The sequence below is a fragment of the Strigops habroptila genome, chromosome 15 (genome assembly GCF_004027225.2).
Source record: "Strigops habroptila isolate Jane chromosome 15, bStrHab1.2.pri, whole genome shotgun sequence".
Taxonomy (NCBI): domain Eukaryota; kingdom Metazoa; phylum Chordata; class Aves; order Psittaciformes; family Psittacidae; genus Strigops; species Strigops habroptila.
In genome coordinates, this window is record NC_044291.2 from 5,857,955 (window position 1) to 5,871,372 (window position 13,418).

The window sequence follows — 13,418 nt, forward strand, 5'->3', positions numbered from 1 at the left end:
ATGGCGACGCGGGCTTCGCCCTGCTCCGACATAGCGGCGGGTCGGCCCCGCCCCCTGGCGGCCGAGCAGGGCGGCGGCGCCCGGTGTGGCCGGTGTCCTTGCGGCGGGCGGCGCGGAGCTATGCTGTCCCTGCTGGCGAAGGCTGCGGTGAGAGCGGGGACACCGCGGGACGGGGGCTCCGGCCGGTCCGGGATGTGGGGGGGTTGGTGTGAGATGGCGGCCGAGCCGCGCCACCCGCTCCGGCGGGCCGGGTGGGAAGGGGCTGGCGGCGGTTGGGGGCTTCCCCGTGCGGGCAGCGGCGCCCCGGCAGCCCCTCGGCACGGGCGGGCAGCAGAGCCGAGGCTGGGGACACCCGCACGGTGTCACGGGCCGGTTCCGCGGCGTGGCCTGCGCCGGGCCCCTCGGAGCCGGTTTGGAAGGGTGGTGAGGTGGGGTCGGTCTGTGCTCTGGGGTAACAAGTGCTGGGACAAGAGGAAACGGCCTCAAGCTGCACCAGGGGAGGTTTAGATGGAGCTGAGGAACAATTCGTTCCCCAAAGGGTGCTCAGGCATTGGAACAGGCTGCCCAGGGCAGTGCTGGAGTCACCGTCCCTGCAAGTGTTCACACACCGTGTAGCCGAGGCCCTCAGTGCCATGGGTCAGTGGTGGCCTTGGCAGTGCTGGGGAATGGTTGGACTTGATGAGCTTAAAGGTCTTTTCCAGTTTAGCTGATTCTATGATTCTGTGAGGGAGGAGATGGCTCCAACCGGCACCATCGCGTTGGTGCTGTCACGGTCTAGCCCCACTCCCTCAGCCTGGAGGAGAACCATGGCAGGGCTGTGTGGATGGAGGCTGAGGTATTTCTCTCAGAGGATCTCGGTTGTGAGGAGGGTGGAAGGAGCTCAGCCACCCGCAGGGAGCCATGAGAGTGCTGCTTATCCGGTGGCAGGAGGGACACTGCTCAAGTTAACTCTCCAAGCTTGGGTTCTTCAGCGCCTTGGGGCAGCGCTGCCCGGTGCAGCTTCACCAGAGATGGAGGGCTTGGGGCTGGGTGATGGCAGGGGCGAGGGAAGCCCAAGGAGCTTTACCTTTAAAACATGCCTTTCCCTGCAAGCAAGGGGAAGGCTACACATACAGCAGAGCTGTCAGCCCCATGCCTGGTTTAAGTAACTGTTTATTGCACTGATGGATCCCAGGGAGGAGAAGGCAGAGCGGGATGACAGCAGCTACATGAATGGATGTGGCTCCTGGAGACACTTTCTGAGGGGCTGGTTGGCTCTGGGCTAGAGGGTAGTTTAGCTTCTAATTTAAAAATAAGGGACAAACCTCTGTCATCTGACACGAGGTGGTGTAGCCATGCTGGGAATCAGACACTGCCCCCCAGCCCCAGGCTGTAGGTGCACTTCCCACCGGCTTTGCAGGCTCTGGAAAAGGTCATCTGCCGCGTTGGAACGTGGCTGGGGAGCAATGCCAGCCCGCTAGCTGCCCCTGCCCGCACATCCCGCGCTCTGCTGGTGTTGGTTTCCCTCTTGCTTGTGGGGAGAGGTGGACTCTTTGCTGCCAGCTCCTGCCTCTGTTCAGCTGCCATCCCTGTTCCTCTTCCCACCAAACACTTGAGTTTCATGTCAAACCAAACAAGCACAGGACATAAAAGAGGAAAGATACAAACGTGCTCCACGTTTTAACAATTCATTTGGTTTATATTTTCCCTTTGGTAACAGTAAAAAAATCCAAAAATTCTTTGGAATCATCATACTTGATCTTAGGTATGTAGAAAACTGAGCTTGTCTGCCCCTCACTTAATTAGACAGACACAAAGGAGGGGGTGATATTCCTCATGACTGCACAGTTCTGGTGTTGCCCTGCTATGGAGATACCTATTTTATTTTAAGGTTTGGCAACCCAGCACTTCCCACAGCCTCATCTTGCAATAATGACCCTGCATGAGGCATGCAGGTAGTTATGATATTGCCTTTTGCCCCAGACTGATCCAACTAATCCTCCATCACCTACAGAGATGGTGGCTAATGGCTGGTTCCTGCTGGAGAGCTGCCCTCCTCTAACACCCTCCAGCCACCTTTGCCAGAGCAAAGGCACTAAATTGCCCATCACCACAGCTCATCCCATCCAGTGGCAGCCCATAGTGCCTCCTGCTTCCAGGACATACTTTGGGGTCTCTCCTGATATTCAGGCTTCTCTCACACTGGCCATGAAAACAGTCCTGGCAAAGGCTGAGGGAACAACACCCCCAGTGCCTTCACTTCTGCCATGGCTGGAGGCCCGGAGCTGTTGCTCACAGAGGGGCTCTGATGAGGAAGCCAAGATGGGGCAGTGCAGGGCTGATGGTTGGTGGCCATGGGAGGGCTCCCCACAAAGGCGCCTCGGTGGCAGCTGACGCACGCTGATGGTCTGATTACCCCCGACCTCTCCTGGGCCTGGCCTTGAGCCCTCTGATCGGAGCAGTCATGTGGCAGTTTACTAATGAGGTGACGCCCTGCATGGGCAGCCCATTGTCAGGGGGAAGAGGAAACGGAGACAGGCAGAGAGAGAGGTTTACGGTCTTTTCTGTCCTACCAGCCATGGATAGGAAGCAGCAGCAAGCAGAGAAGGTACGGTATGCCCACACCGCCATCATTAACACCCTTTATTTCCTCCCAGCCCAGCTCCACTTTCATGCTTCAAGCAATTCCCCCTTCTCTTGTTCTTAACATACCTTCTCCAGACCTCGATCTTATAGTTCTGGGCTCTCAGCACCACACGGAGGCTGTGTCACCTTGCAGATTTAGCTCCTTTTCTTCTTCTCTGTGCTGGGAGGAGGTGGGGGGACAGCTATCTTCTCATTGCCTTGGAAATCAAAGGGAATGTTCTCCCTGGCTTTGCATCCTCCCTTGCACTGCTGTACACTGCCAGTGCAAAGTCCAGAGTCCCGCTGGAGAGTGTCCGATTCAGGAGATCACATAGAGGGAGAGGAGCAGAGGGAACTGAAAACCTTTAAAGTACAATTTAAACATCTTCGTGCTGAAGATGATCTTCACACATTGGTATTCTTTTGAGGGAAAACTGGCAAGCTCATTTCCTGGTTAGCAGCTGGGTTTGCTCCGTTCCATTTCTCCACCCAGATCAATGGTATGGTGCTTCCTAAGGCTTTCACTCCCACATGACCGCATCAGACTCCAGGAGCCAGTTTCCTGAACAACTCCCCCTATTCCCTGTCCCAGGGCTCCTGTAATTTGGCCAGTCCCACTCTGGTACAACTGGACAGTGGTTCTCTTGATACAGCTGGGTCCTCCAGTAACTGAGAGGTTCACCAGCATAAAGGAACATTGCCCCAAGGCCTGCACATCACAGCCAGTCCTTCCCTGACCATCACTGGGATGTACGATCCCTGGCCAGTCAGAGAAGAGGCATTTTAGTGCTGCTCCAAAGTTACCTACATTCTGCCTCCTCAAAGCCCAGTGGGTAGTTCCATTTGGCACAAGGGTTCTGCTTAACTTTCTAGCCTTAGGCTGTTGTAAGAAGAAATGGAAGCATTTCTGACAGTAAGATGAGTATTTCTTTCACGATTTATTTTCTTCCCGATTACCATGGGATGGAAGGGTTTGACTTGTCGAATGCGTGGAGGCTCACAGCTGGAAGGGTGCCTGGAGAGTGGGAGATCTATCATTATTCTGGCAGCATTTCCTCTGACGAGCTGAGAATCAGTATCTTGGGAGATCAAGTTTCCCTTTTGCAGCTTTTTTGGATGTCCTACAACCATCTGTAGCACACAGTCAGTAGACCTGTGCCTTGCTTTTGCACTTTGTGTGCTCTGCTCTTGTGCCGAGACATCCATGCGCCTCAGAGAGGTTGGGCTGGAGACTCCCAGATCCAGGTTCTTTGCTACCGCATCAGGGGGAAGTTTTGTCTCAACCTTTGCTCTGTGCTCTGCAGGCCAGGCCTTGTGGCCTGCTGAAGCCAACAGCTTTAGGCAAGATCCCAGGCAGATTCCACGTCCATCAGGAAGCGCTGCCCCATCTCCCCGTGCCGCCGCTGCAGCAGACGCTGGACCGGTACCTGCTGGCTCTGCAGCCCATCATCAGCGAGGAGGAGCTGAACCACACGCAGGAGCTGGTGGCTGAGTTCTGCAAACCGGGAGGTGTTGGGGAGAGGCTGCAGAAAGGCCTGGAGAGAAGAGCCAAGAAAACAGAGAACTGGGTAGGTCGGGCCCCTCGCCCCAGGCTCTGGGGTTGGGGAGGGTGGAGGTGTAACCCACACCTCTCCAATGTCCTGGCCGCATCCGCTGGCACCTCTGCTTTTATGGCATCACCTTCTGCTGCTGAGCTGTGCAAGCTCATCACCAGCACTTGGGTGAGCAGAGAGATTTATGGCACAACAGAGAGTCACTGACCCTGTCTGTGGCTTCTGAAGCCTCTAAGCTGTTAGCACCACACAGCTGCCCCAAAGACATTGAAGAAAACCCTCTGCTCAAGCCCTGCGCCAAGAGCCCCCACCTCCTTGCTCAAACCCCCCTCTACCCTTCCACGTGCAAAGCACAGCTTGTCTGCACAGTGGGGGCAGGATGCTGAGACCATTCAGCCTGCATGTTGCCTTTCTCCATCCCAGCTCTCAGACTGGTGGCTGAAGACAGCTTACCTGGAGTACCGCCTGCCCGTTGTGGTCCACTCCAGCCCAGGCCTGGTTTTACCCAAGCAAGATTTTCTGGATCGACAAGGTCAGCTCAGGTAAAGTCCTCTTCTACTTTCCCCTAAGTTTCAGAGGGGATGAGCTATCTCTGCTGGACAGGGAGGAGGGTATTTAGGCTAATTGGGAAAGAGAGTAATTATCATGTGGTCCCCAAGTTTGATAGCTGTCGGTGCTGTGCAAGAGGGCTGTACAGATAAGGAAAAGCTGCCAGGCTGTAAGGAAACTCCTGCTTGCACCAGAGTAAGTGTTTTGTCAAGGGGGAAAAACAAAGCCCAGTAGTTTAGGTACTGAAGAGGGTCTAAACCCTGATGTTTCAGTCTTTGCTCTAGCACAGAAATTCGTTGCAAGATGGACAAATCACTGCCTGGAGGCATTGGCAGGATCTCTGACACACTGAAGACTAAGAGGCACTAAGATTGCATGTGCAGTTAAAGGAGGCGTGAAAAAGCAGCCCAGGCACATAAAGAAGACCAACTAGAAATGCCTCTGGAGTTAGCTAGTTGGCAGGGATGGAAGAGACATTCAGTCTGTTTCTGCAGAGGACTGTCCCGTGTTGTGCTATTTCACTTGTGATTTGGAGTTTCCACAAGCCTCTCCATTCGGAGCTTTCCCTTGCAGTCAAACCCTGCCATGTCCTCTCTTCCCTGTGTTCTCCCTTTAATTCTTAACCACCATGAGAAGTGTTAAATCCACCTGCAATACTTTAGCACTGACCTTTATACAGCCTTGCCTTTGCCACAGTTACCAGTCATCACTGCCCTGGCAGATCAGAAGGGGAGCAGGGAGGCTGAGCACAAATCCTCCCTTCTGCCGCCTTGGCTACACCTGAGCAGAGGTGCAGAGGGTGAGCTTACAGGGACAGTACAGAACCAGGCAAACATCTTTGAAAGCTCTGTCTCATATTATCCACTCTTAAGTTCTCCAAATAGAAGATAAGCTCTGGAGCAATAGCAGTGCCCCAACCAGTGGGGCTGAGCAGCTGCGTAAGAATCTGGGCTCCTCTGTAAAATACAACCTACATGCATGTTTGTATGGTTTGCAGCTGCAGAAAGAAGTTTGGCAGCTTGAGACTAAAGCTTCAGAAACCAGAAGACAAGTGTAGAAAGCAGAGTTCTCCATTCCTTAACCTGGCCACCCTGCTGGCTAAACCCAAGTCAGCTAACCTCTGCCCCATGTGCCCCTCAAGCCCTAACTCTGCCCCCAGGCTGTTTGCTCTCTGGGAAGGAGCACAGGCTCTCTCACTGATGTTTTCCAGCTGTTTTTCCTGCCTCAGGATTTGCAATAAAGCTGGGCAATTTGAAAACTCTCTTGCAGGATGACTTACTTAACAGCCCTCGGATTCTTGGAGTTACATCCTTTGATCTTTACTAGGGATGAGTAGGCTGAGCAAACCTACATGACACTGCCTGCAAATGCCAAATGCTTGCACCACTTTAAAGCCTCTGCAGCTCAGCTGGCTGCAACCTCTTGTCACAGTGGCCTCCTGCCTCCCATGTGTGGGTGAGAGCTCTTGGGTGAGACTAGGCCAACCTGTCAGTGTGATGTGGCCTGTCCCAGCCTCCCTCCCTGCTGTGTTTATGTGGATCCTGGTAAGCACAACCCCTCAGTGCCAGCATGCAGCACGCCTGCATTTGTTTCAGACCCCACAATGCCAGAGGAGCACTCTTAAGAGGTGCATTAGCAGCAGAGCATTGATCAGGTAGGAACTAAGTCAGCAGCAGTGAGTTTTGGATGCAGGGAGATACAGCTGTGTCTTGGTTTGAAACACAGAGGTGGCTCCTGGCCAGGGAAGGGCAGAAATCCCCTTTTGTTGGTGCTGTTTTAATACTAAGACTCAGAACTAGGATCTGAGAAAATCACAACACATCAGTGAAAAAATGCTGCTGTTAAAGGGTCATTTATGCATGTGGACTGAACCCCGAGTTCTTGAAAGCTGTCCAGAGTTCCTTGGTTATACAGCAAGATGCATGAAAGAAAGTTGTACATGGTAGGACTGTTCAGCAATCTCAGAGTGGCTGCATCAACTAACCAGAGATGGGCACAGCAGGGGCTTGGCAGAAAGGCTGAGCTTTGTAAGGAGCAGCGAGCAGCTCTGCAGCCCTCCCCAGCTCCTTCCCCAGCCCCCGATGTTCCGTCTGAATCTCAACTTGTCACGTTTGATATTTTTCCAGGTTTGCTGCCAAGCTGATTGAGGGCATCTTGGATTTCAAGTCCATGATTGACAAGTGAGTTAGTGACCCTCCCGGCTTCTCATGTGTTCCTGTCAGAGGCTGAACCTAGCCCATAAATCTCCCTTCCAAATAGGAAGGCAAGAGAAGACAGCATGTATTTGAAATGAGATACTGCAACCAACATCACCACAACTGGAAAAAAGCAAACTTAACTTTGCTTTCTTCACCTTCTCTCTTTACCTTAATACTTCCATTGGCACGTGTACATGCTTAGGGGGAGTGAGCCTGGCTGACAGTACAGCCATGTGCTTCTGTTTGCCCTCAGAACAAGCTACAGCTCAGGCAGCAGGAATCTGTTCCTCTGGTTTGGGTTTGCTGTTTCTCATCTCGCAGTTCAATGAGATGAGCTCCAGAGAAACTTCTTCCTCCTGACCCTTCTTTCTGATCACCAACTCTGCCAAATATGCCATGTTCCAAAAGTATGTTACTAACATCACACCTTTACATCCAAATTCAGACAAGGCTCAGGGCCAGCACTGACAAGGGTAGTTGGAATATGACTGCCCAAGTGATCCACCACGTCCCAGTCTAGTTCATGAGTCATATTAAGACACTCACCACACAAATTTACAGCAAAAAACCTCTTTCTGCCATTTCACAGGAAACAAACACATCTCCCAGGATATCCTGCCCTGGATTCTTTTCTGGTGTATGCAATGTAGTAGGTCCAGAGATGTATTACTCTGGCGTTACAGAGAGGATGGTGGTTTTCCCCTTCCCAAATGAAAGGCCAGCAAACAGGCATCTTTTGTAGCCCCTAGTAAGGAAGCTGGGAGGAATGGGGCAGGACAGACCCCTTGTTATACCAGCAGCACCAACACATTTAGGTCTTGCTGGAGTGAGTGACACTGAGCCTGTTCTCTCTTGTGTGGGGAGTGCAAGCCTTCTGCCTGATCTCTTTTCCCTCCCCCTCTCTCCTTACCTTGCTGTGTCTCCAGTGAGACCCTTCCCGTGGACTACATGGGTGGGAAGCCCCTCTGCATGAACCAGTACTACCATCTCTTCTCCTCCTGCCGCATTCCCGGGCCCAAGCGGGACAGCATCGTCAACTATGCCAAAGGCAAGAGCCAGTCCAGACACATCACAGTGGTTCACAACTTCCAGGTATGGCAGCTGCTGGGGTCTCGAGGTGTGTTTAGAGGAGGGTGTCCCTTTCTGCTAGGGGTGCTCCAGAGGAAAGGGAACAACAAGGTTTGCCTCACCAAGGATTCATTCCTGCGCCCTTTATCCCCTTTGGCCTTAGCTGGCCAACAGCTAGCATTGCCATGCGTGAGCAACGGACCATAAGGCAGAAAACCACTCTCTTCCTGGCTTTTGTCCCTGCAATTCCCGTCTCTCAAAGCTTGGAGATGATGTCTGGAATTGGAAATGGGAAGTGGAAATTGGCTAACAAACCCTACCACCACAGCTGAGTCCCAGAAACAGAAATCGCTCATGTTTCAGCCCTCATTACCATGGCTTCTGAGCTTCTTAAAACCTGGACTGTATTTATGGTCTGTAAGGGAAGTTGGACTTGGGTCTCTCAATTCTGAGCATCCTTCAAAGGTTTGCTTACAAGCAGAGTTCTTAGGTCAGGTCTTACCTTCTCAAAGGGGCTGGACAACGAAGATCGTCTCTCATGTTCTGTCTCTGTCCTTGTCTGCTCTTCTCACCTTCAGTTCTTTGAGCTGGATGTTTACAACAGTGATGGAACTCCCCTCACCACTGACCAGATCTTCGTTCAGCTGGAGAAGATATGGAACACCTCCCTCCAAACAAACAAAGAACCTATTGGGATCCTCACCACCAACCACCGAAACAGCTGGGCAAAAGCCTACAACAACCTTCTGAAAGGTCTGTAGAGCCCCTGACATGCAAGTCCTTGAACTACCAACCTCACCACTGTGCTCTGCTCCATTCTTTCCTTTGGAAGCTTGTCCTGGACAGATGACATGAGCTTTTCACCTCAAAGCAGCAACGTGATTTCATTGCAAAGTATGCGTGGTTTTGGTTTAGAAGGTGCATGGGTGAAGTCTGAGTTAGACCTGAAATCCCAGAGTTTGTCACCTTGCAAATGGGTGGGATGTAAGAAATGGAGAAAGAGGAGGGTGAATGCAGCACGCTCACATCTGTAACAACCCAGCTGGCCACAGTATTAATAACTATACACCCCCAGACAACCACTGAGGTACAACAGGAATCCAACACTGGATCCTTCAAACCTGCTCTTCCAAATTTCAACCTCCCTCCAATTAAAACACGCGTTTTCCCACTCCCTTTCCTTATGTGCTGTTCATTTCTCTCCCAGATAAGACCAACAAGGAATCCGTGCGTGCCATCGAGAAGAGCATTTGCACCATCTGCCTGGATGCACCTATGCCACGGGTGTCTGATGACATCTACAAGAACTCCGTGGCTGCTCAGATGCTGCACGGGGGAGGCAGTCGCTTCAACAGTGGCAACCGATGGTTTGACAAAACCATCCAAGTAAGTGCTGATGCTCTAAAGATGCTGATGATGTGGTCTGGAGGAGCTGCTTCTTCCTGAGGCCACAAAGGTCCAAGAAATCCCAGAAACCTTTTGCAGGAAAGTTCTCCTGGTATCACGAGTGTATCTCACCAGGGAGACAAGGTGTGGTGGCTGACAGTACGAGATCCTACGGTTTTCCCTTGCAGTCACCACAAGCGCTCATTCCTGCCTCAGGAACTTTTGTTTCTTTTGCTGCCTCTGCCCACGCTTACTCAGTGTAGCAGTTCTTTGTGTTCCTTGTAAATCAATGTTCTGCCTGCGGTGAACAATGCCTCGTCTGCTTGGAAGCAGCCCCGACGTAGGGAGGGCTGTTCCCTGGATCTCCTCGAGGCTTGTCACTTCTCCTGTTTCTGCCAGAAGCTGCCCAATGGCATCTTGTTTTGTTATTTCAAACACAAGCTGCCATCCCATAGCATCCCTCTGATCTCTTCTCCACTCAGTCTTGTCAAGAGCCTCCAACAGCAGCTGCTATTCAAGCTTACCCTTCATTAGTTGGTGGATCCTGGCTTGTGGATAGTAGCAATGGTACTTCTAAAGATTCTTCTCCTAGCTGGTGAACTCTTTATAGTGTTTTCAGCTATTTTGTTCCTCTTTGGAAGTCTTCATTGATGGGATAAAGCCTATATGTTCCAGCTAATTGAAAAGTAAGAGTAAGTCAGCACATGGTGACACTATTCCTGTATTATGTGTGCATCTAAGTAAACCAAAACCATTGAACCACTCTGGATTGCCAGGACACTGAGCACACCAACGTACCTGCCAGGCACACTCTTACCCAGTTAATTCTGCCAAAATCTGAGAGCTATCACATCTTCTAGGCCTGCCAAAGGCTTCCAGTGCTGGTCTGCTAAATAAGACCTTTGTGTTACCTTTCCATTGTGCAAGGATAGGATCCCTGTCCATTCCAGTACAGAGCAATGAGATGCTAAGATCTCTCTGGATAGCTCCTGCTTCCCACACTGGGTGCCTGTCCTCAACACTGTCCTCTCCTGCTTCTCTCATAGTTCATCATTGCTGAAGATGGCTCCTGTGGGCTTGTATATGAGCATACTCCTGCAGAAGGCCCCCCCATAGTTGCTCTTCTGGATCACATTGTGGAATACACGTGAGTCCTGCCTCCTCTACTTTACCTTAGCGTTGGAGATGGTTTTAAACCACCTACTCCCCAAGAACAGGCCTCTTGACAGCTCACCCCTAGGAACTTGTTCTGGAGGAAGGGTAACGGTTGCTCATTAGGTATTGCAGTTCTTGCATTTGTGATGAGAAACAAGGGGCCAAGCTGCTCTGGTAAGTGTTGCTGCTGCTTCCACTCTCAGGGAATTGCAGTGTGAACAGGACTTTCACCTGGGAGAGGTGTTTCTTTTGGGCAGAAGGCACAGAAGTTTCATTCAGACCTTTCAAAAAACCACTGTAGTGGCACCATGAAGAAGTTTTCAGCCTGTGACTAGTATCACAGGGTGCTAGCAGAGATCTGTGCATTTCTACCCAGGTTCTGGAGTGCTTAGTGGAGCCTCATGTTAAAGGTCTGGTTCAACATACCCATTTCTCTCTGCAGGAAGAAACCTGAGCTGGTCAAAAAACCCACGACTCCTTTGCCAATGCCCAAAAAGTTGCGGTTTAACATCACCCCAGAAATCAAGAATGACATAGAGAAGGCAAAGCAGGACCTCAACATGTAAGTGCAAGACAGGGGAGAGGTTTGGTGAGTGACTGAGGGAGTAATTCATGTTCCCCTTTGGAACATGTCAGTGGTTTAAATGAGGCTTCCCCCACTGCAGCCAGGGAATTCTCCCAGTGACTTCTTGGGTCAGCAGCATTGAACCTAGTTGAAAAGGACACCACAGCCACAAGCCTGGAATAAAGGGGTGGAAAGGGGCAATTACTGATCCATCCCATTTACTGAGAAAGAGGAAGACTTTACTGGATTTAACTAGGGATACTGGAGCATGAACACACACACAGAAGCCCCTCTAACCTGGTGGAGATTTTCAGCAGTGGCCAAAACCACCTCATCTCCGTCGTGCTGCTCAAACCAGTCTGTGTGTGATGGAGCTCTCTGCTCCTGCATAGTCCAGATCCAGACAGCCTCTTCTCTCTGAGCCTTCTGAAAGCAAATGCATGTCTTTGTTACACGAACAAGCAACAGGCAAAGGAACACCCCCTCCTTCTTTCCTTGCAGATTGGTTGAAGACCTGGATATCAAAGTCATGGTCTTTCATCAATTTGGGAAAGACTTCCCCAAGTCAGAGAAGATAAGTCCTGATGCTTTCATCCAGTTGGCCTTGCAGCTAGCATATTACAGGTAAGACCAAGAGGTATCTTCACCACCTCTGCACCATCAGGCTCAAACAAGCAAGCTTGATAAAGGCAGCACAGACAAGTCTCTCACAGGCTGCTATGGCCTGCTTCCCAAGTCCCATGTTTTCCCCATGCACAGGGACTGAACAGCAGATCTCTTGTGGCAGCTGCTGAGCAATAGGTGAGATTTACCCCTCTGTGCCTGTGCAGTCCTAGCAAGGAAGCATCAGAGATCAACTATCAATGGGACTCACTCACATAAAGCCTTCTCCTTCCCCCTAGTTCCTCTGCTTTTCTCCCCTGGCCATTTCTGCCAGGACAAACTCACTCCTGGGGCTCCCTTCTCCACCTCACAGGATGTATGGCCATGCCTGTGCCACCTACGAGAGCGCATCGCTGCGGATGTTCCGCCTGGGCCGCACGGACACCATCCGCTCCACTTCCGTGGCCTCCCTGAAGTTTGTGCAGTCCATGGACAGCCCTGACAGACCGGTGAGGATGAGGAAGTGGAGTCACAGAACTCCAGAAACAGAGCAAAGCTGCTGGTTTGGTAACCCTCTGTCAGCTGTTTCAGCTAAACAGACCTGCACCCTGTATGAAGCTGACCTAAAATGTAGTATTGCGTTTCCTTTGGCTTTCCTTTCACACGTATTGAAAGCCTGGGAGACAACATGGGGACATTTCTAATCCCACCAAAAGGTAGTATGTCCCTTCTAAAAGTCTGTGCAGCTACTCAGACCAAGTTCTGCTACTGACAGATGGAGAGCTCCATCCAGAATGAAGCAATGCGACCAAATGAATTAAAAATTACATCTAGTAAATCTAAAAATCTAATATAGTCACACCAGCAATGCCTCCATCAGAGAGAGGAACAGCCAAAATGAGGTTTTCCATTCTGCAGAAAAACTTACAGACAGGTCTGTGTGTTCTCAGGACCAGGAGAAAGCCAACTTGCTGAGGAGAGCTATCCAGGCCCACAGGGAGTACACTGATATGGTGAGTCTCTGCACCAAGACTTGGGGTTTTACCTAACAAATGAGGGTTCTGGTGAAAGATGAGAGCTCAAGAGCTTTCTCTGCTGACACAGCAATGTGCTATCAGTGCTGTTCATAGGTCTAAGTTCAGTCTGATAGTGCTCTAGGCCACAGACTGAATCCTCTCTAACTAGTGGTTCAAATGTCTCTTGTGACTGACCTGAAGGAGAGAATTGAATACGAACATAGCTTCAGTTCTGTCACTGTTGCTGATAATGCCAGAGTTGCATAAGGGAGCCCATAAGCTTACAGGAACTGGAACTGTAAGCTCAGTTCTACTGGTGTGTTTTCATTTCAGAGTCATTACAAACAAGACTTAGTCCTAAAGGCAAGACCGAGTTTCCTCCTAACTTTAAGCATTTAGAGGGTTTTAGAAGTGTTTTTCTCTTTAACCCAGAGAAATGGATAGTTCACTTGCTGCTAAACAGGCTTTCATGTCATATTCTTTCCTTCCAGGCAATAAGGGGCAACGCAATAGACCGCCACCTCCTGGGCTTGAAGCTTCAAGCTATCGAGGACCTGGTGAGCATACCTGAACTGTTCATGGACACAGCATATGCTGTTGCAATGCACTTCAACCTCTCAACCAGCCAGGTAAGACTCGTCTAAAGCAAAGACAGAAATGCTCTCCCTTTTCATTGCCTTTCTTCTCCACATTTCTCCTTCATTCCTTCCTGTTCAAAACT

General features: G+C 50.9%; 1 protein-coding gene across 2 annotated transcripts in view; it reads left to right on the forward strand.

Annotated features, from left to right (window-relative positions):
* The window catches only part of CRAT (carnitine O-acetyltransferase), an 18,296-nt gene continuing 4,878 nt past the window's right edge, over positions 1-13,418 (forward strand). The window contains exons 1-13 of one of the 2 annotated variants that reach the window (XM_030506743.1): positions 1-147; positions 3,909-4,172; positions 4,581-4,699; positions 6,833-6,886; positions 7,831-7,996; positions 8,551-8,725; positions 9,180-9,358; positions 10,405-10,505; positions 10,956-11,075; positions 11,580-11,702; positions 12,055-12,190; positions 12,632-12,694; positions 13,189-13,326. In XM_030506743.1, coding sequence (XP_030362603.1) covers positions 1-147; positions 3,909-4,172; positions 4,581-4,699; positions 6,833-6,886; positions 7,831-7,996; positions 8,551-8,725; positions 9,180-9,358; positions 10,405-10,505; positions 10,956-11,075; positions 11,580-11,702; positions 12,055-12,190; positions 12,632-12,694; positions 13,189-13,326 — 1,785 coding nt within the window. Of the gene's footprint in view, positions 148-1,064; positions 2,588-3,908; positions 4,173-4,580; positions 4,700-6,832; positions 6,887-7,830; positions 7,997-8,550; positions 8,726-9,179; positions 9,359-10,404; positions 10,506-10,955; positions 11,076-11,579; positions 11,703-12,054; positions 12,191-12,631; positions 12,695-13,188; positions 13,327-13,418 lie in introns of those variants that run through there. The other variant, XM_030506744.1, reaches the window with a different exon arrangement.